Source organism: Eubalaena glacialis, chromosome 2 (assembly GCF_028564815.1).
Source record: "Eubalaena glacialis isolate mEubGla1 chromosome 2, mEubGla1.1.hap2.+ XY, whole genome shotgun sequence".
Lineage (NCBI taxonomy): Eukaryota > Metazoa > Chordata > Mammalia > Artiodactyla > Balaenidae > Eubalaena > Eubalaena glacialis.
The window spans coordinates 169089917-169112272 of record NC_083717.1 but is presented as its reverse complement, the minus strand read 5'-3'; the positions used below and the strand labels follow the sequence as shown (position 1 = coordinate 169112272).

Sequence of the window (22356 nt, the reverse complement as noted above, 5' to 3'; positions counted from 1 at the left end):
CTCATATAAAAAACAAGCAGAATAAGTCGGTGAATAATTCTGTAAGCATGCTCATGCAGCAGCTTAAAATAAGGAGCACAATTTACAACCCTGTATTGGAAAAATATTTGTGTGCTTAATGGCTATTCTCTTAGGCAATTAATTTTCTCTCCTACTTATTACAGATATGGCATTTTGGGTTGCTCCCTGTTGAAAGTATTCAAAATATGTAGGAAAGCTTGATCAAGAAAGATGATAAACATGCTGTTTGTCTGGCATACTGTTTCAAAAATATGAGTCTCAGAGTTACTGTTTCAAAAATATGAGTCTCAGAGTGACTCAGGTCTATCAGTGACAATCAAAAGACTATAACCCAGGGCCAAGAAAGTCTGTAAGTCTGGGATTTTAGTCTTGACTTGATTATGAGATTTGGGGCAAGTCACTAAGACTGTTCTTGACTCTATAAAATGGTAGCAATCACCTGCCTTTACATCATAGATGTTTAAAATGTAAATAAAGTTGTACATATAAGTGATTTTTAATCGCAGGTAGAAAGGAGAATTATTAGGCTACATGTCATGAAGAAAAAGATGTTACCCGACCTACAGAGGTCTTAACAGGCCATGATCACAGGACTGATCTTTGAATGAGCCATGGAGCTTAGTGCAAAGAAAATAAAATTATTATGTTCATGAATTTCTCCCTTAAATCCAACAAATTATGTTAGAAATGAATGCCTCGGGACACTATAGGGACTAGTGCACATATTACAACAAAAAGATACCTTCATCACTAAAACAACTGAGTAGAACCACTTTATATTCAACAGACATTATGTTTTCTATTCTGCTATGGGTACAGCCATAGGAAGGGAAGTACACTCGCTACTGCACAAGAACCTGGGTGGCTCCCAGGGATGCTGGGCTGGCTTTAGCACTACTTCTCACGCCATAATCTCCACCCGCCCCTCCCTCCACCATGTTCCTTGTTGTGGACAACTGCCATGTTCTCAGTCTTACATAAAGTACTATGTAAACTTAGCTTCCAGTTCCCCTTTCCCACCAGATTCACACCCACCCCACTGACAAGGACATTCTGGAGCTACCACTGATAAGGACAACAATTTTTAAAGGAATACGACAGAGCAGCCCACCATTAAATTCTGTGTGAGAAAGAAGGACAACTGCGCTTCAGGGAAAGGAGGCTCTGTCCTACCAGGTGCAGGGGTGGGAGTTCCTCTAGAATGTCACAAGAGCAGCGGACACTTGAGAACGGCTTCTGTGTATCTCAGAGTAAAAGCATTCAATTTGTACAAAAAAGAGCCCTTCTGCCAACCAGGTCCCTCAACGACAGACACTCTTGATAATACTTTTTTTAGAAAGGGTGGCTTTTCTTCAGAAGCTCTAGGCAGTCACTTATTCCTCATTTTGACAAAGGAGCATCCAACTTGAGGCATGGCTGTATATATAACTCTTCATGCAGCTGAGCCGTCATAAACATACCAAGTATAAAGGCATGTCAAAAAGACATTCTTCCTCCCCAAAGTATGGCCTCAAAAAGCCATTATTATAATAGAGTATGAATTTCTGCTACAGGTTATTGACCTATAATACTAACGATAAAAGTCTTGTTTAGTACATAAAGGCTTACACCGCAACATGAAGTATTAAGACACAATCCACTATTTTAAATTTGCTGTACACCTAAAGCACCTTCTTCATGACACCAATCTGTATGTGTATATATATAGGTCCTCTTTCAGTAGAACACAGACTTTGGAGATGAGGCAAAGTACAATGCAGCTGCTGGCGATTCCAACAGGCCATCTAGAAAAATGGAGTAAGTTTCCAAGGCCCATGCTGCTGGTAGTCTCTTCTGAAGCTCCAAATTGAGTACTTGGTGGATTTATCTTATTGGCACTCTGCTTGAATCAAGACCATGCTCAAAGGCAAGCCTTATCTCCTGCAAACAATTCCACACACAGATCTTAAATCTGTGTTTAACTTTGTCTGGAACTGGCTGCAAATTTGGAACTTCCTCAAATGGTATTAAAAGCTCTACACAAAAAATATGCAAAAGCAGTTACTAGTTCTTCAAGAAAAAAGACATACCTGCAAAAGAGCAACAGCTCTGTAAACAGAGCTGTAGGTAACTGTTGGGACAGCAATAGCAATGTAACAAATATAGCATAGGATGACCTTTTTTAAAAAAATTGCTGTCCTAATATTTTACAATTAAAAAAAAGAAAAAGATTTTCACAATATAATTTTCTAAGAGAAAGAGTCCACTTCTTTGAAGAGGAGTCAGTCCTGGTGGCGAAAGGACTGGGAATGTCAATTAAGATATGCAAGACAATATAATACAAAGTCTAATATTTGTTTCAACAACATCCAGTCGTCTCTTGGTGGGTGAAATTCTGCTGTCTAGCTGTATCCAGGGCTCTTTTCTTGTGGCATTTTAAAAAATGTAGCTGCAGTTGAGTCAGTGGTTTTCTCTGCAGCAGAGGTCCTGACCAACCACTCAGAGTTTGGAGATTTGGGGGCCTGTGATGCTGGTATGGTTGGCTCCGCTGCATCCATGTGAACTGGTAAGGGTGTTACAATAAAAGTAAGGAGGAAAAAAGTCAAAAGGAGACAAATTAGAATGAGAGAGATGTCAACACAAAACTTTCTTAATCCTTATACTTTATGTCCTATTAAACCAAGTGGCCACATAAAGTTTCTTTTTTTTTTTTAACCAAAAAATAAAGGCAAGATTTAAGTAAGATAAGTATTGTATTTCTCCACCTCAGATAATGGGTTTAACTGAACAAATGAATAAATTCAGTAGTATAAATTCATAATGTAGTAATAATCACTTATTAAGCATTTATGTGCCAGGCACTGTACTGTGTAAACAATGTATACTTATAGTCTTATTTCTTAATGCAAACTCTTAGACGTAGGTATCGTCATCTCCATTTCCTGGATCAGAAAACTGAGGCATAGAGAAAGCGGATAATTTGTTCAGGGACACAACCGGGCTGGTTAAGTAGCAAGACTCAAACTCATATACTGGACTCCAAGCCCTCTGCTCTTTCTACAACATCCTATGCCTCCAATATGACGGTGTCACCAATAAATACTGAACAATAAGGCAAATGGTAAAAAAATCACACAGCCAAGCCCATGGTTTTTCAACAAGCACATTAAGACATTGTGGACAGGATAATCATTGCTTGTGCAGGGCTGTCCTATTTTTTTAGGACACTTACCATTCTGGACCCTGTCCCTGAATGCCAAAAGCATTCCCCAGTCACTGTGACAACCAAACACTGTCCTCACATTTCCAAATGCCCCCAGAGCAGAGCAGTACAAACCACCAGCATACCCCCTCTGTTGAAAACAAATATAGACACTGAAATAGAGCAAAATCTTAAAAAGTTTCAATTTTATCCTGTCACAATAATTCCATTCCCAGGAATATAACCTAGAAAAGTAATTTTCAAATTATGTGTCACAAAATCAATGTAGTGGGTCATGACCAATACTTTTTTTTTCTTAATGAAAAAGATTAGATTATATCAGAGTATACCCAAGGGTTTATTTCAGATTTACAGGTATACCCAACATTCAAACATGAATTTCAGAAAGAAAAAAAAAACCTTGAAAGCTATTAACTCCATGGTACATATACAAGAGTTTTTAGAGAGTAGTGGCTTTCAAACATTTTGGAACCTCAACCATAGCAGCAAGAAGTACATCTGACATCACCACCCAAATCTCTCTCTCTCTCTCTCTATTTCTCACACACACGTGCTCATCCACTCCTATTTAAGTGAAAATAAATTTCATAAAACTATACCTACCATTACTAGATGGTCATCAACCATGGTGAAAAAACTCTGTCCTAGATTCTTGGCCTGTTACCTTTTTGAGGAGTCCTATCCAAAGAAGAGGAACTACAGTATGGAAATTGTGCCATCTGCTTCTCTGGATACATTTCCTTCAGAAAATGAGAACTTTCTATGTGATCTCATAGACACAGCAGTTACAAAGAAACCTTGCTCCTTAGAAACTGCAAGGGCCCCTTCTCCAAGAACTGGGTCTTGGTGCTCCAGCCGGGTGCCAGGCCTGAGCCTCTGAGGTGGGAGAGCTGAGTTCAGGACATTGGTCCACCACAGACCTCCCGGCCCCTTGTAATATCAATCGGCGAGAGCTCTCCCAGAGATCTCCGTCTCAACTCTAAGAACCAGCTCCACTCAACGACCAGCAAGCTCCAGTGCTGGATACCCCATGCCAAACAACTAGCAAGACAGGAACACAACCCCACTCATTAGCAGAGAGGCTGCCTAAAATCATAATAAGGTCACAAACACCCCAAAACACACCACTGGACACGGTCTTGCCCACCAGAAAGACAAGATCCAGCCTCATCCATCAGAACACAGGCACCAGTCCCCTCCAACAGGAAGCCTACATATCCCACGGAACCAACGTTACCCCCTGGGGGCAGACACCAAAAAAAATGGGAACTAAGAACCTGCCTGTGAAAAGGAGACCCCAAACACAGTAAGTTAAGCAAAATGAGAAGACAGAGAAATACATAGCAGATGAAGGAGCAAGGTAAAAACCCACCAGACCAAACAAATGAAGAGGAAATAGGCAGTCTACCTCAAAAAGAATTCAGAGTAATGACAGTAAAGATGATCGAAAATCTTGGAAATAGAATGGAGAAAATAAAAGAAACGTTTAACAAGGACCTAGAAGAACTAAAGAGCAAACAAACAATGATGAACAACACAATAAATGAAATTAAAAATTCTCTAGAAGGAATCAATAGCAGAATTAACTGAGGCCAAAGAACGGATAAGAGACCTGGAAGATAAAACAGTGGAAATAACTACCACAGAGGAGAATAAAGAAAAAAAGAATGAAAAGAATTGAGGACAGTCTCAGAGACCTCTGGGACAACATTAAACACACCAACATTTGAATTATAGGGGGTCCCAGAAGAAGAGAAAAAGAAAGGGACTGAGAAAATACTTGAAAAGATTATAGTTGAAAACTTCCCTAATATGGGACAGAAAATAGTCAGTCAAGTCCAGGAAGTGCAGAGAGTCCCATACAGGATAAATCCAAGAAGAAACACGCCAAGACACATATTAATCAAACTATCAAAAATTAAATACAAAGAAAAAATACTAAAAGCAGCAAGGGAAAAGCAACAAATAACATACAAGGGAATCCCCATAAAGTTAACAGCTGATCGTTCAGCAGAAACTCTGCAAGGCAGAAGGGTGTGGCAGGACATATTTAAAGTGATGAAAGGGAAAAACCTACAACCAAGATTACTCTAGCCAGAAAGGATCTCATTCAGATTCGATGGAGAAATTAAAACCTTTACAGACACTCAAAAGCTAAGAGAATTCAGCACCACGAAACCAGCTTTACAACAAATGCTAAAGGAACTTCTCTAGGCAGGAAACACAAGAGAATGAAAAGACCTACAATAACAAACCCAAAACAATTCAGAAAATGGTAACAGGAACATACATATCGATAATTACCTTAAATGTAAATGGATTAAATGCTCCAACTAAAAGACAAAGACTTGCTGAGTGGATACAAAAACAAGACCCATATATATGCTGTCTACAAGAGACCCACTTCAGACCTAGGGACACATATAGACTGAAAGTGAGAGGATGGAAAAAGATATTCCATGCAAATGGAAATCAAAAGAAAGCTGGAGTAGCAATTTTCATATCAGACAAAATAGAGTTTAAAATAAAGACTATTACAAGAGACAAAGAAGGACACTACATGATGATCAAGGAATCAATCCAAGAAGAAGATATAACAATTGTAAATATTTATGCACCCAACATAGGAGCACCTCAATACATAAGGCAAATGCTAACAGCCATAAAAGGGGAAATCAACAGTAACACAATCACAGTAGGGGACTTTAACACCCCACTTTCACCAATGGGCAGATCATCCAAAATGAAAATAAATAATTAAACACAAGCTTTAAATGACACATTAAACAAGATGGACTTAATTGATATTTATAGGACATTCCATCCAAAAACAGAATACACTTTCTTCTCAAGTGCTCATGGAACATTCTCCAGGATAGATCATATCTTGGGTCACAAATCAAGCCTTGGTAAATTTAAGAAAATTGAAATCATATCAAGTATCTTTTCCGACCACAATGCTATGAGACTAGATATCAATTACAGGAAAGAAACTGTAAAAAATGCAAACACATGGAGGCTAAACAATACGCTACTAAATAAACAATAGATCACTGAAGTAATCAAAGAGGAAATCAAAAAAACCTAGAAACAAATGACAGTGGAAACAAGACGACCCAAAACCTATGGGATGCAGCAAAAGCAGTTCTAAGAGGGAAGTTTATAGCAATACAATCCTACCTCAAGAAACAAGAAACATCTCAAATAAACAACCTAACCTTACATCTAAAGCAATTAGAGAAAGAAGAACAAAAAGACCCCCAAAGTTAGCAGAAGGAAAGAAATCATAAAGATCGTATCAGAAATAAATGAAAAAGAAATGAAGGAAACGATAGCAAGATCAATAAAACTAAAAGCTGGTTCTTTGAGAAGATAAACAAAATTGATAAACCATTAGCCAGACTCATCAAGAAAAAAAGGGAGAAGACTCAAATCAATAGAATTAGAAATGAAAAAGGAGAAGTAACAACTGACACTGCAGAAATACAAAGGATCATGAGAGATTACTACAAGCAACTCTATGCCAATAAAAAGGACAACCTGGAAGAAATGGACAAATTCTTAGAAATGCACAACCTTCAGAGACTGAACAAGGAAGAAGCAGAAAATTAGAACAGACCAATCACAAGCACTGAAATTGAGACTGTGATTAAAAATCTTCCAACAAACAAAAGCCCAGGACCAGATGGCTTCACAGGCGAATTCTATCAAACATTTAGAGAAGAGCTAACACCTATCCTTCTCAAACTCTTCCAAAATACAGCAGAGGGAGGAACACTCCCAAACTCATTCTACGAGGCCACCATCACCCTGATACCAAAACCAGACAAGGATGTCACAAAAAAAGAAAACTACAGGCCGATAACACTGATGAACATGGATGCAAACATCCGCAACAAAATACTAGCAAACAGAATCCAACAACACATTAAAAGGATCATATACCATGATCAAGTGGGGTTTATCCCAGGAATGCAAGGATTCTTCAATATATGCAAATCAATCAATGTGATAAACCATATTAACAAACTGAAGGATAAAAACTATATGATCATCTCAATAGATGCAGAAAAAGCTTTTGACAAAATTCAACACTGATTTATGATAAAAACTCTCCAGAAAGTAGGCATAGAGGGAACTTACCTCAACATAATAAAGGGCACATATGACAAACCCATAGCCAACATCATTTTCAATGGTGAAAAACTGAAACCATTTCCACTAAGATCAGGAACAAGACAAGGGTGCCCACTCTCACCACTATTATTCAACATAGTCTTGGAAGTTTTAGCCATAGCAATCAGAGAAGAAAAAGAAATAAAAGGAATCCAAATCAGGAAAGAAAAAGTAAAACTGTCACTGTTTGCAGATGACATGATACTATACATAGAGGATACTAAAGATGCTACCAGAAAACTACTAGAGCTAATCAATGAATTTGGTAAAGTAGCAGGATACAAAATTAATGCACAGAAATCTCTTGCATTCCTATACACTAATTATGAAAAATCTGAAAGAGAAATTAAGAAAACACTCCCATTTACCACTGCAACAAAAAGAATAAAATACCTAGGAATAAACCTACCTAAGGAGGCAAAAGACCTGTATGCAGAAAACTGTAAGACCCTGATGAAAGAAATTAAAGATGATACAAACAGATGGTGAGATATACCATGTTCTTGGATTGGATGAATCAACATTGTGAAAATGACTACACTACCCAAAGCAATCTACAGATTCAATGCAATCCCTATCAAATTACCGATGGCATTTTTCACAGAGCTAGAACAATAAATTTTACAGTTTGTATGGAAACACAAAAGACCCCTAACAGCCAAAACAATCTTGAGAAAGAAAAATGGAGCTGGAGGAATCAGGCTCCCTGACTTCAGACTATATTACAAAGCTACAGTAATCAAGACAGTATGGTACTGGCACAAAAACAGAAATACATATCAATGGGACAGGATAGAAAGCCCAGAGATAAACCCACACACATAGGGTAACCTTATCTTTGACAAAGGAGGCAAAAATATACAATGGAGAAAAGACAGCCTCTTCAACAAGTGGTGTTGGGAAAACTGGACAGCTACATGTAAAAGAATGAAATTAGAACACTTCCTAACACCATACACAAAAGTAAACTCAAAATGGATTAAAGACCTAAATGTAAGGCCAGATACTATAAAACTCTTAGAGGAAAACATAGGCAGAACACTGTGACATAAATCACAGCAAGATCCTTCTTGACCCACCTCCTACAGTAAAGGAAATAAAAACAAAAATAAACAAATGGGACCTAATGAAACTTAAAAGCCTTTGCACAACAAAGGAAACCATAAACAAGACAAAAAGACAACCCTCAGAATGGGAGAAGATATTTGCAAATGAAGCAACTGACAAAGGATTAATCTCCTAAATATACAAGCAGCTCATGCAGCTCAATATCAAAAAAACAAACAAACAATCCAAAAATGGGCAGTAGACCAAAATAGACATTTCTCCAAAGAATATATACAGATTGCCAACAAACACATGAAAGGATGCTCAACATCACTAATCATTAGAGAAATGTAAATCAAAACTACAATGAGTTATCACCTCACACCAGTCAGAATGGCCATCATCAAAAAGTCTACAAACAATAAATGTTGGAGAGGGTGCTGAGAAAAGGGAACCCTCTTTCACTGTTGGTGGGAATGTAAATTGATACAGCCACTATGGAGAACAGTATGGAGGTTCCTTAAAAAACTAAAAATAGAACTACCATACGACCCGGCAATCCCACTACTGGGCATATACCCAGAGAAAACCATAATTCAAAAAGAGTCATGTACCACAATGTTCACTGCAGCACTATTTACAATAGCCAGGACATGGAAGCAACCCAACCTAAGTGTCCATCGACAGATGAATGGATAAAGAGATGTGGCACATATATACAATGGAATATTACTCAGCCATAAAAAGAAACGAAACTGAGTTATTTGTAGTGAGGTGGATGGACCTAGAGTCTGCAGACTCTAAGTCAGAAAGAGAAAAACAAATACCATATACTAACACATATATATGGAATCTAAAAAAAAAAGGTTCTGAAGAACCAGGACAGGAACAAAGATGCAGACGTAGAGAATGGACTTGAGGACATGGGGAGGGGAAAGGGGAAGCTGGGACGAAGTGAGAGAGTGGCATGGACACGTATACACCACCAAACGTAAAATAGATAGCTAGTGGGAAGCAGCTGCATAGCACAGGGAGATCAGCTCGGTGCTTTGTGACCACCTAGAGGGGTGGGATAGGGAGGGTGGGAGGGAGACGCAAGAAGGAAGGGATATGTGGATATATGTATACGTATAGCTGACTCACTTTGTGATACAGCAGAAACTAACACACCATTGTAAAGCAATTATACTCCAATAAAGAGGTTAAAAAAACAAAACAAAAAAACTCTGTCCTAGAAAAACTTTGTTTTGCTACATATTTTTTATTATGGTAAAATATACATAAAATGTACCATTCTAATAATTTCTAAGCATACTGTTCAGTAGCATTTAGTATATTCACACTGTTGCACAACCATTACCAACCATCCATGTCCAGAACTTTTTCATCATCCCAAATGGAAACTGTCTACCCATTAAACAATAACTCTGCATTCTCTTCCTCCCCCAGCCCCTGGCAACCACCATTCTACTTTCTGTTTCTATAAATTGGATTGTTTTAGGTACCTCTTATAAGTGGAATCATACAGTATTCATCCTTTTGTGTTTGGCTTATTTCACTTAACATGTTGCCTTCATCCATGTTGTAACGTTCATAATTTCATTCTTATAGTGAAGGCTTTCAGACTGAATAATAACCTACTGAATGTATATACCACATTTTATTTATCCATTCATCCAGTGATGAACATTTGGGTTGTTTCTACTTTTTGGCTACTGTCAATAATGCTGCTATGAACATGGGTGTACAAATATCTATTTGAATCTTTGCTTTCAGTTCTTTTGGGTATATATCCAGAAGCAGAATTGCTGGATCACATGGTAGTTTTATGTTTAAATTTTTGAGGAACTACCGTATCTTTTTCCACAGTGGCTGCACTATTTTACATTCCCACCAGCAATGCACAAGGTTTCCAATTTCTCCACATCCTTCAAACAACAACTTTTTTTTTTTTTTTTGATATAGCTATCCTAAGAACTGTGAAATGGCCAAGAGAAACTTATGCATATGTTCTCCCGAAGAATGGTGCAGTACTTTTCACAATAGCGTAAAACAGCATAAGAATACGATTGAAATGTTCATCAAGAACGGTTAATTGTATTATATTTGTCAACTGATAAAATGGAATACCATACATATGGCAGTAAGAAAATGAATGGATTCTGGTAGGATAAGACCTGAATGAATCTCAAGAACATAAATGGGTGAAACTTGTAACTTATAAAATATAACATTCCATTTACACAAGGTTCAAAAACATGCAAAACTAGACAATATACTGCTTAGAGATACATATGTCTGTCAAAACTATTTGAAAAAAACAAAGAATGACAAATGATTAACCAAAAATATGTATCAGGATAATGGTTACCTCTGAGGAGAGTGGGAAGAAAAATTTAAAGGTGATGTTCCTTTTCTTAAAGTGGATGGTGGGTATATGGATACTTGCTGTATTGGTTTTCTTTATATCTTATATATCTTCTATAAATGTTCTTTTGTGGCCATTCAATATTTATTTTAAAAAACATTTTTAACTTTAGAAAACATTTAAACTTAATTAAAAGGCACAGTAGGCAATAAGAATCTGCCCTATGACTCCTGAGACAAGGGCCAAACTGAAATGGAACTACTGAATCCAATCACATGATTAGAATAATATTGAGAATAACTCTGTTTCATCTTTAAGAGTCTATTCATTTATTCATACAACAAATATCTAGAGACTGTTCTATGTGTGGAGCATTATTTTTTAGATGCTGTGGGGTACAGCAGTGAGCAAGATAGGTAAAAATTCCTGCCCTTGTGAATGCATCGCTAGCACTGCTGGCCTGGTATTTGAAATCTTATGTAACTAATTAACAGGTTAACTGTTGGGTACCCTTCTAAGAACACATATCCTATCCCAGGGTGAAGAAGGTCAGAAATGGCTCTTGTGATGGCCAAAACAGTCAGGGCTCGTGGGAATTCCCTGCCGGTCCAGTGGTTAGGACTCCGTGCCTCCACTGCAGAGGGCACGGATTCAATCCCTGGTCAGGGAACTAAGATCCCGCCAAAAAAAAAAAAAAAAAAAAAAAAGTCAGGGCTCTTAACAGAATATCTTATTATCCCAATTCTCCTTCAGCTAAAGCCATGTGTTTACTTTTTGAAGGAATGAGATTTGCTCACCCAAAGCTCTGATTTGCCATTCTAATGAAGAAAATCATCTCAAGGAAAAGAAGTCTTGTTTTCATCTGAGTTCCTTATGCTTCCTATAACTACTTAAGGCTCTCAAATTTTAGAGAAAATAACCCTTTTTCCTTTTCCAGTTACAATCTTTAAGAACATATATGACAGCTGGTTCACTTCGGCATCAGGGAGACATTGCTGGGCATTCCCTGTTCTGGTGTATCGACCTTAAAAGCAGGTTAACACAGTTACTCACTAGGATCCAGGCGTGGATCTGTACACCAGGCACCTGCACGTTATAAAGCCACAGAGGGAAGGGGAGTGAAGATAAAATGAAGAAAATAGAGGTGCTAGACTTTCAAGATGGATCTACCTAACGATCCTATGAAAAGGTCCTTTTCCCTGGCCTTTGTTAATATTAGTACAAAAAGACAGGAAGGCATGTTATTCCCTTTTGCTCTTCACCTCTCTAGCCTTATTAATATCTTTAAATGCAGTCAATTTCAACTTAAAACTTTCCACTAGTGGGGGAGGGGAAAAGGGAAAAGATTTGTGGCTGCATGTTTAAGAAAGAAGCTGAATTCATCACAGTGACAGGAGAGAGTGTTGGCAGAGATCTGAGCTATTTATTCTTTTAGGAAAATCCTATAAAGAATGACACAAGGAAGCCTCTATCTGCAGTCTTGTTCATCACACTGGTGAAGAGTCCGATAACAGATGTATGCAGGAGCATGATTTAATGCCAGGAGCTGGCCCCTGATGTGTATTAATACAGCGGCAAAGCGGAACGCACCTCTCTTCATCACTCATTTCTATAAAAGAGGTGGAATCCGAGATGGCCCGATGTTAGGCAGAGCAAGCCCATTTGTTCTACTGACTGATGGCGCGGGCTCAGGCTATGTCCTTCACCTCCATGGGGCACTCAGGTTGTGGACAGAAAAAAAAAATGTTCAGTGAAGCAGGCCTGAGTCAACAAGTGAGAGGAGTTGGGCTCAGCAGGGGAAATGCTGAATGCTCAAGTCCTGTTTAATACCTCCCAGTACATTTCCTGATTTGAATATGGAATAAGGATTATAAACTCTTCTCAACAGCTCTTCTCTTGTAAACAACTAAAAGCTAAAAATAGAGCTAGATATTAAGGGGAAAAAAAAGAACAAAAAGATAAAGAGGGGAGACTGTGTTTTATTGCTTCCAATTCCATAGACTGGATGAGGATCTGGGTTTTGACATGGCGTCATGGTTTGGAACCAATTCTGTTGTATACAAGACCAAACACCTGCAGTGTTTAAGAGGGCAGCTCAAGAGTCATAGGGAAATTGGTCTGATCTTGGCTCTACAATTTATCAGCCATATAACCTCAGCGAGTGATTTAACCTCTCTAAGGCTTAATTTTCCCATGTGTAAACTGGGAATAAAAACAGCTTCTGCCTTATAAAGTTGTTGCAAAGGTTAAGTGAAATAATTCATGTAAAATGTTCAGCTCAGAGCATGGCCATGTGAAAATCACTAAGAAAAACCTACTACAGTCATCCGACCCATGATTAAGAATGTTCAGTATGAACCACTGTCAAGCAGCCATTCCAAACAGAAGCTCAAACAGGTCAATTTCAGAGTATGCTGAAACTTACTAAGTAAAGTTAGAGAAATAAGAGTTCCTATCTGTCTGAGGTCTACTCTTTACCCAGGTATCAATTGTTCTGATCTATATAATATATAGTATTTTCTGAAGAAAATAAAATAATTTATGATATGCTCAATTCCCTCAGAGTGAATTCACCATCATCAAGAAAATAACCATAGGTATTTCTGATAGGTCCTACAAGCAGATATGCCCTTTTTAACCAGAGCAATTCACCCCAAAATGTATTGAAATACACAAAGTATTATTTCCTATGATTACTAATTACCTTTAATTATCTTCTCTTAACTTCAAAGAAAAATATCTATAGACATCCAGTATTCTTGCTGATATAAATACGTAATTACCCCCCTTTTTTCATTGAAGGATAACATACCTGTATGTATGTAAATGTGCAGCTCAGTGAATCTTTACATGTGTATATACTCATGTAATCCCCACCAAGTTCTTGATATAAAGCATTTCCAGCATCCCAGAAGACATTTTTATGTCCTCCTCTGGTCACTACCTCCCACTGAAGATAACCATTATTTTGGTTTCTATGAACCAGTTTTGCCTAGAAAACCTTAAGTTTTAACTTGAAAACTTAATCAGAAATTTCTTGAATGGTAAAATATTAGCACTCTACTAGACATTAAAACAGTGATAATGTATTGTGCTGTATACCAAACATGAAAGTAAATCAACCCATATGGCTCCTTCACTATTGACTAAACTGCAACCCTACCAGGATTTTCATTACCACACACCTAATTTCCTGTCTGTGCTAGAGCAAAAGTACAGATGACTAAAGACTGTTGATAGTGGAATATAGGGATTCAAACTCAAGAAAGCTGTAAGACACAGTGAAAAAGCACAGACTTCAGGGTCAGAGATGAAAAGGTATATAAAACATATAATTTAGTGCCTGACACACAGTAGGCGGTCAATAAAGGATAACTACATATATAATTACTGGCACTTGGGCTGGACAGAGATGCTGTAGCCACAGGTTTCCGTTTCCTCTTGATGTCACGTGAACATGGCGGTCCCAGGTGTATGTTTGCCTGTCTGCAGATATGAGAAAGAAAAAATATTGTTTTAACTTTGTAATTCTTATTGTAAGAGAATATGTTCAGCCCAGATGAAACCTCTGACCCACTATAGACATATACTAACAAAATGGGCATCATCCTTTGCCATCAAGTATCAGTACAAGATTATTCAGAATTAATCATAACTTATTCTTTATACACTATATACACCCACTGTAAACTTCTTATCTGAATTCAGAACAGCAGACATTCATGATTAATTTCAATAAATATGTGTTTCATTACATGTTATTTTTTGTACAATTATTTTTCATAAAAACTATAACCGAAATTGTTCTAAACTCACTAATGAAATACCTATTCCCAACTGGTAATATATTGAAAAGTTTAACGCTACATGAACACAGATATTTGCACAGAATTTTAATAGGAAGTTTAACCCTTCTATCACTATAAATCTGGATTTTTAATAGTGTCTATATCACAAAATAAGTAAGTTTAGTTTCTGTGATTTTTAAAAATATTATGTGGCAATAATATGTTCCCTCAACTGAATATTCAGCTTATTTTAAAAAAAAAAAAAAAAAAAAAAGGGACTTCCCTGGCGGTCCAGTGGTTAAGACTCTGCGCTTCCACTGCAGGGGGTGTGCGTTTGATCCCTGGTCAGGGAACTAAGATCTCACATGCCATGTGTCGCGGCCAAAAAAAAAAAGTGAGAGCTTCAAAGCTAGAAAAGCAAAAGATTCTCTGAAAGGCAATGGACTTAACACTGAAATACCTGGTAAGCTATTTGTTTAAAAATTTTTATTTTTATATTGGAGTATAGTTGATTTACAATATTGTGTTAGTTTCAGGTGTACAGCAAAGTGATTCAGTTAAACATATACATATATCCATTCTTTTTCAGATTCTTTCCCTATACAGGTTATTACAGAATATTGAATAGAGTTCCCTGTGCTATACAGTAGGTCCCTGTTGATTATCTATTTTATATATAGTAGTGTATATATGTTAATCCCAAACTCCTAATTTATCTCTCCCACAACCTTTCCCATTCGGTAACCATAAATTTGCTTTCTACGTGTTTCTGTTTTGTAAATAAGTTCATTTGTATAGTTTTTTATTTATTTATTTTTAAAAATTAATTAATTTATTTATTTATTTTCAGCTGTGTTGGGTCTTTGCCACTGCACGCGGGCCTTCCCCAGCTGCGTTGAGCGGGGGCTACTCTTCGCTGCAGTGCGCGGGCCCCCCATTGTGGCGGCCTCTCCTGTTGCGAAGCACGGGCTCCAGGCGCCCGTGCTTCAGCAGTTGTGTCATGTGGGTTCCAGAGCGCAGGCTCAGCAGTCGCGGCTGCTCCGCGGCATGTGGATCCTCCCGGACCAGGGCCCGAACCCGCGTCCCCCGCATTGGCAGGCAGACCCCCAACCACTGCGCCACCAGGGAAGCCCTGTATAGTTTTTTAGATTCCACATAAAAGTGATATCATATGGTATTTGTCTTTGTCTGACTTACTTCACTTAGTATGATAATCTCTAGGTCCATCCATGTTGCTGTAAATGGCATTATTTCATTCTTTTTTATGGCTGAGTAATATTCCACTGTATATACGTACCACATCTTCTTTATCCATTCTTCTGTCAATGGACATTTAGGTTGCTTCTATGTCTTGGCTATTGTAAATAGTGCTCCAATGAACATTGGGGTGCATGTATCTTTTTTTTAACATCTTTATTGGAGTATAATTGCTCTACAATGGTGTGTTAGTTTCTGCTTTATAACAAAGTGAATGAGCTATACATATACATACATCCCAACATCTCCTCCCTCTTGCGTCTCCCTCTCACCCTCCCTATCCCACCCGCTAGGTGGTCACAAAGCACCGAGTTGATCTTCCTGTGCTATGTGGCTGCTTCCCACCAGCTATCCACTTTACACTTGGTAGTGTATATATGTCCATGCCACTCTCTCACTTTGTCCCAGCTTATCCTTCCCCCTCCCCATGTCCTCAAGTCCATTCTCTATGTCTGCGTCTTTATTCCTGTCCTGCCCCTAGGTTCTACAGAACCTTTTTTTTTTTTTTTTTTAGATTCCATATATATGTGTTAGCATATGGTATTTGTTTTACTCTTTCTGACTTACTTCACTCTGTATGACAGACTCATTTTCTCTGGATATATGCCCAGGAGTGGACTGCTGGATCATATGGTACTTCTATTTTTAGTTTTCTGAGGAACCTCCACACTGTTTTCTACAGTGGATGCACCAACTTACATTCCCACCAACAATGCAGGAGGGTTCCATTTTCTTCACAGCCTCTCCAGCATTTCTTATTTGTAGACTTTTTAATGATGGCCATTCTGACTGGCATGAGGTGGTACCTCATTGTAGTTTTGATTTGCATTTCTCTAATGATTAGTGATGTTGAGCATCTTTTCATGTGCTTTGTGGCCATCTGTACGTCTTCTTTGGAGAAATGTCTTTTTAGATCTTCTGCCCACTTTTTGACTGGGTTGTTTATTTTTTTTGATATTGAGCTGCATGAGCTGTTTGTATATTTTAGAGATTGATCCCTTGTCAGTAGACTCGTTTGCAAATATTTTCTCCCATTCTGTGGGTTGTCTTTTTGTTTTGTTTATGGTTTCCTTTGTTGTGCAAAAGCTTTTAAGTTTAATCAGGTCCCATTTGTTTATTTTTGTTTTTATTTTCATTACTTTAGGAGGTGGATCCAAAAAGATATTGCTGCAATTTATGTCAAAGAGTGTTCTGCCTATGTTTTCCTCTAAGAATTTTATAGTATCTGGTCTTACATTTAGGTCTTTAATCCACTTTGAGTTTATCTTTGTGTATGGTGTTAGAGAATGTTCTAATTTCATTCTTTTACAAGTAGCTGCCCAGTGTTCCCAGCACCACTTATGGAAGAGACTGTCTTTTCTCCATTGTATATTCTTGCATCCTTTTGTCGTAGATTAATTGACCATAGATGCATGGATTTATCTCTGGACTTTCTATCCTGTTCCATTGATCTGTATTTCTGTTTTTGTGCCAGTACCAATACTGTTTTGATGACTGTAGCTTTGTAGTATAGTCTGAAGTCAGGGAGCCTGATTCCTCCAGCTCTGTTTTTCTTTCTCAAGATTGCTTTGGCTATTCGGGGTCTTTTGTGTCTCCATACAAATTTTAAGATTTTTTTGTTCTCGTTCTGTGAAAAATGCCATTGGTAATTTGATGGGGATTGCACTGAATCTGCAGATTGCCTTGGGTAGTACAGTCATTTTGACAATATTGACTCTTCCAATCCAAGAATATATTTTTCCATCTGTTTGTCTCATCTTCGATTTCTTTCATCAGTCTTATAGTTTTCTGAGTACAGGTCTTCTGCCTCCTTAGGTAGGTTTACTCCTGGTATTTTATTCTTTTTGATGCAATGGTAAAAGGGATTGTTTCCTTAATTTCTCTTTCTGATCTTTTGTTGTTAGTGTACAGAAATGAAAGAGATTTCTGTGTATTAATTTTGTATCCTGCAACTTCACAGAACTCACTGATGAGCTCTAGTAGTTTTCTGGTAGCATCTTTAGGATTTTCTATGTATAGTATCATGTCATCTGCAAACAGTGACGGTTTTACTTCTTCTTTTCCAATTTGGATTTCTTTCATTTCTTTTTCTTCTGATTGCCATAGCTAGGACGCTGGCACGCTATTTTAGTTCCCTACTTCCTCCTTCCTCTCAACCTAGATAGATCCTACCCCTGACTAAGGACCAAGCTGAGCCTCACATTTATACAAAGCTTTCCTTGAACATCCTAGGCCTTATCTACCATGAATCATTATTTATCCGGTGTATACATATCTTTTTTCCCAAATGAGGCTAATCTCCTTGAGAACAGGGACCATATTTACATTTCTTTCATAATTTTCCAGTGATCTACCAACTTCCACGCAAGGCACATAGCTGATCCCCACTAAATATCTGTTGACTAAAACTGATATGAATGACTAAAAGTTCTAAAAACAAAATACTCAATTGTACACTTATAGGTGGTTAAAATGGTAAAATTTTTCTTTTTTTTGGCCATGCCGCACCGCTTACGGCATCTTAGTTGCCCACCAGGATTGAACCTGGGCCCACAGCAGTGAAAGTGCCAAGTCCTAACCACTGGACTGACAGGGAATTCCCTAAAATGGTAAATTTTATGTTATGATATTTTACCACAATTTTTAAAACACAGCCAGAGTACAAAACATATAAAAAGGACTCTAATAAAATTATATCAGATGAACTCCTAATTCGTAGTCCTAGGTGGGGAATCAAGTCTCATGGCTTAATAGTCTTAAAACTGAAACCTGAGTCAAATCTAAGAGAACCTAGTTAGCAAGGCAACAAGACTACTGTTGAATGGGCAAATTTTCCTATTCAGAGGTCTCCAATCTGGCAACTTCCACAGTTTAAAAGCATATGGAGGGCTTCCCTGGTGGCGCAGTGGTTAGGAATCCGCCTGCCAATGCAGGGGACACCACTTCAAGCCCTGGTCCAGGAAGATCCCACGTGCCGCGGAGCAACTAAGCCCACGTGCCGCACAGCTACTGAAGGCTGCGCGCCTAGAGCCCGTGCTCCACAAGACAGGCCACCACCAATGAGAAGCCCGCGCACCGCAATTAAGAGTAGCCCCCACTCGCCGCAATCAGAGAAAAGCCCGCGCAGCAATGAAGACCTAATGCAGCCAAAAATAAATAAATTTATATTAAAAAAAATATTGCTCTTCAAGGTCAATCAATGTTTATAAAATGCTAAGTTTTGACAGATGCAAAATAACAAGCATAAGAAAAGCACTCAAAAGGGTTTTAAGATAGTAATTCTCAAAGTATCAACTTGAGCTAAATGAAATAAATACTGCCTTTTATTTACACACCATCCATCGTTTCATAGCTCTGCATGTTTGAAGTATGTCAGTAAGATGGTTGAAGGCACATATTATCACTCCTTTATGGACCTAGTCAGTAACATTTATCTCACATTTTCCAGGAATGACACATTATGGAGTAAAAAGATGAAGCCATTTATGCACCAAAATGTTTACATTTTTAACCACTTTAAATGGAAATATGGTAGTTTTTTAAATGCTTATTTATTTTAGTAAAGTGAAAATAAGTATTTACCTACTATTCTGCACATAGTTATTCACTGCACTATATTCTGCAACGTCCTTAGAAGGCTGCTGTGGACTGAAAGGTTTAGGTGGCCCTTGCACTACCAGCCCCTCTAGGCCTTGCTTCTTGGATCCCCACTCGTCCCTGCTCGGTGATGTTAAGGGCTCCAGGGTTAATCGTCCCTACATTAAATGACCCCCCCCCCCGCAACTGCTAAGCCTTCAGCCTGTAACTTCTCTGCAGTAAATGATCTACTTCTACCACCCCATTCCCACTCCTAATTGTTACACCTTCAAATTTTGTAAATTCCTCTGGTTATAACTTAGGAAAGAACTGAAGGCTTTCTGAAACCAGGTAACACAGTTTATTAAGTCAATAACCTTATTTTGTTGTAAAAGTATATATTTCTGTGTGGACTACTTCCTTTCTACTCAGGAGGGTTTTTTTTTGCTTCTTTCATTGTTCACTGAGTTTTTACTGAGCACTGGGGGAATACGGTGGTGAACAAAACAGACAGTCTCTTCCCTAATGGGCTTGTAGCCTAGTCCCATTTCCAGCTGCACAGCTTTCCTAGTTACAGAATCTGCATAAGAGAGAAACTGAGGCAGAGATAAAGAGAAGTCATGCTCATTCCTAAAATTCAGCTTAGTGCTCCTTCCCTCTTAAAACATTTCTCTTAAGATCATTTCCAGGTTGGAGAGCTATTTCAAAACAAGTAGAATAACTTCACAACTTAGGGCTGAGTACAGAAGGGGTATCTTCTTTGTGTCCCTTCCTAGTAAAGATGTGGGGAGGGAGGATGAGACACAGCCAAACTGTTACAGCAGGACAGGTCCAAGTGAACCCTAGTAATGGCAGAGTTTACAGCTTGGGGAAATCTAATTTTCCCTACTTGGGAAAAACCTTAGAGCAGGGGTCCCCAACCCCTGGGCCACGGACAGCTACCTGTCCGAGGCCTGTTAGGAAACGGGCCGCACAGCAGGAGGTGAGCCGCGGGCAAGCGAGTGAAGCTTCATCCGCCGCTCCCCATCGCTCACATTACTGCCTGAACCATCCCCCATCCCCCCACCCCTGTCCATGGAAACACTGTCTTCCATGAAACCAGTGCCAAAAAGGTTGGGGACCGCTGCCTTAGAGGACAAAGAAGGACGAGAACTCAGAACGAGCCAGGGGAAAGCCAAGAGGAAGCTGGGTGCTCGGAGCAGGAGGATTAAAGGAGACAGGAGATGAATCTGCCGTGCTGTGCAGCACATTCAGAACGTTAGGAGAGGCCTGCACCGGAGTGGAGAGCACTCTGTGTGGGCTGGAAGGGCCCCTTGTGTTCTTTGGGGACCTGTGCGTGGCGGCAGGCAACTGCTGCAGCTCAGCTTCCTATTCAAGAGGCAGTTCCAATTTTCTGCTTATCCCCCAAAATTCCATATCTATAAATTGTAGACATAAAGCATTAAGGAAGGGAAGGAAAAACAGATTGAACTATCCCCACCCCCATTTTCACTTAGGAGTATTTAACCACTTGGCTCCCTTTCTGTTTAATGTGTTATTTCTTTAATTTGTGTTGTTTTATTTTTGTATCATGTTACTTTTTTGTAGACCTTCCATATTTTGGTTATTATAAACTACATTATTTTCGTTATTAAACTACTTTTTTGTATTCTGAAGAACAAAAAGAAAATTGTGTTCTTTTACTCTGTGTCACTGTCTCAAAAGACAGAAACTGGAAAGGGACAACACACAGGCGAGGCATCACAAAGGACAGGAGAAGAGTGTGAGCTTCCCCTTCTCACCAACACACAAACCCCCATGCTTATAGGTTGAACGGTAGAAGATTTAACTAGATTTTTAAAAACTCTTTTTAAGAGCAGTACACAGTTGCTTTTGTGTTGAACCATGTACTGTGTGAGGAGGGAGAGGACCTTTCAATTATGCAGGGGCAAAAAAGGCTAAGTATTAGTTAAGCTAAAATCTCTACCAAGTTAAAACTTCCTTCTCAATTGAAGTGGCATATGGTTAGCAGAATCATGTAAGGAACTTTCACAAAATACACATCTCCCACCATGCTGGGATGGGAGAAGAATCTGTAATGTTTATTTTGAAATTCTTCCTCAGGTAATTCTCATAAGCTTCTACCTACTGTGAAAATTACTGAGCTAAAAAAAAATAGACCAAATTCCCAAAGCCAAGCTAGTCCATAAAACAAATCTAAATATTTAACTTAAAGAATAACAGAATGACTAAATGAATATAAATGTAGATAAAAGTATTGTTCCCCAGTATGCAAGCAATTAACCCAGAGAAAAGACAGACAGCAAAGCTCACTCTTTTTCTGTTTCATCTGATCTGGGCCTCAGTATTCTTTGGGCACTACTTCTTTCACAGCATGAATGCCAGGTCAGTACTTCCCCTAAAAGCATCACATTCAGCAGCATTTGCCGAAAAGAACTCAGGGAGGTGGAAGTGGAATGAACATTAAAAATAATAAATACACTCTTCAAAAATTCTTACTTCAGGAAAAAACACTAAATTCACTTCATAAATGTGAAGGTGAATGCTGAAGATTAACAATTAATTGAAAGAGTATTCTGTATATCCACACACAAACAAAACAAATCTATTTCATTTTTTACTGCAGGTAACTGAAAAGATCAGGTGAGTTGTTAAAACTGCAGTGTTACTTAGGAAACTAGGCAGATCACTATGTCCCTGGGGCAGGAATGTACTTTTAGGGAAAAACAAAAACAAAAACAAAAACTTACTTTGAGAAATACATGCATGTTTAATAGCACCAATGTTGGCAAAAAAAATAACTGAAATGACTGCTTTAGATTTAGAACAAAGATGTTTAGAGTCACTCCTAAGGAAAGAAAACAATCTTTATCTGCCGATGGCAAGCTAATTTAAGGAATGGTTCACCTTCAAAAATCACT

General features: G+C 38.3%; 1 protein-coding gene across 7 annotated transcripts in view; it reads right to left on the bottom strand.

The window, feature by feature from the left end:
- Positions 1-22356, bottom strand: part of GPATCH2L (G-patch domain containing 2 like) — a 62626-nt gene that overhangs the window by 5681 nt on the left and 34589 nt on the right. For 2 of the 7 annotated variants that reach the window (XM_061181113.1, XM_061181111.1), the window contains exons 9-10: positions 14194-14300; positions 23-2563 (exon numbers count right to left, since the gene is read on the bottom strand). In XM_061181113.1, coding sequence (XP_061037096.1) covers positions 2403-2563; positions 14194-14300 — 268 coding nt within the window. In that variant the 3' untranslated portion in view covers positions 23-2402. Of the gene's footprint in view, positions 1-22; positions 2564-11427; positions 11485-14193; positions 14301-22356 lie in introns of those variants that run through there. The other 5 variants (XM_061181114.1, XM_061181112.1, XM_061181117.1 and 2 more) reach the window with 4 other exon arrangements.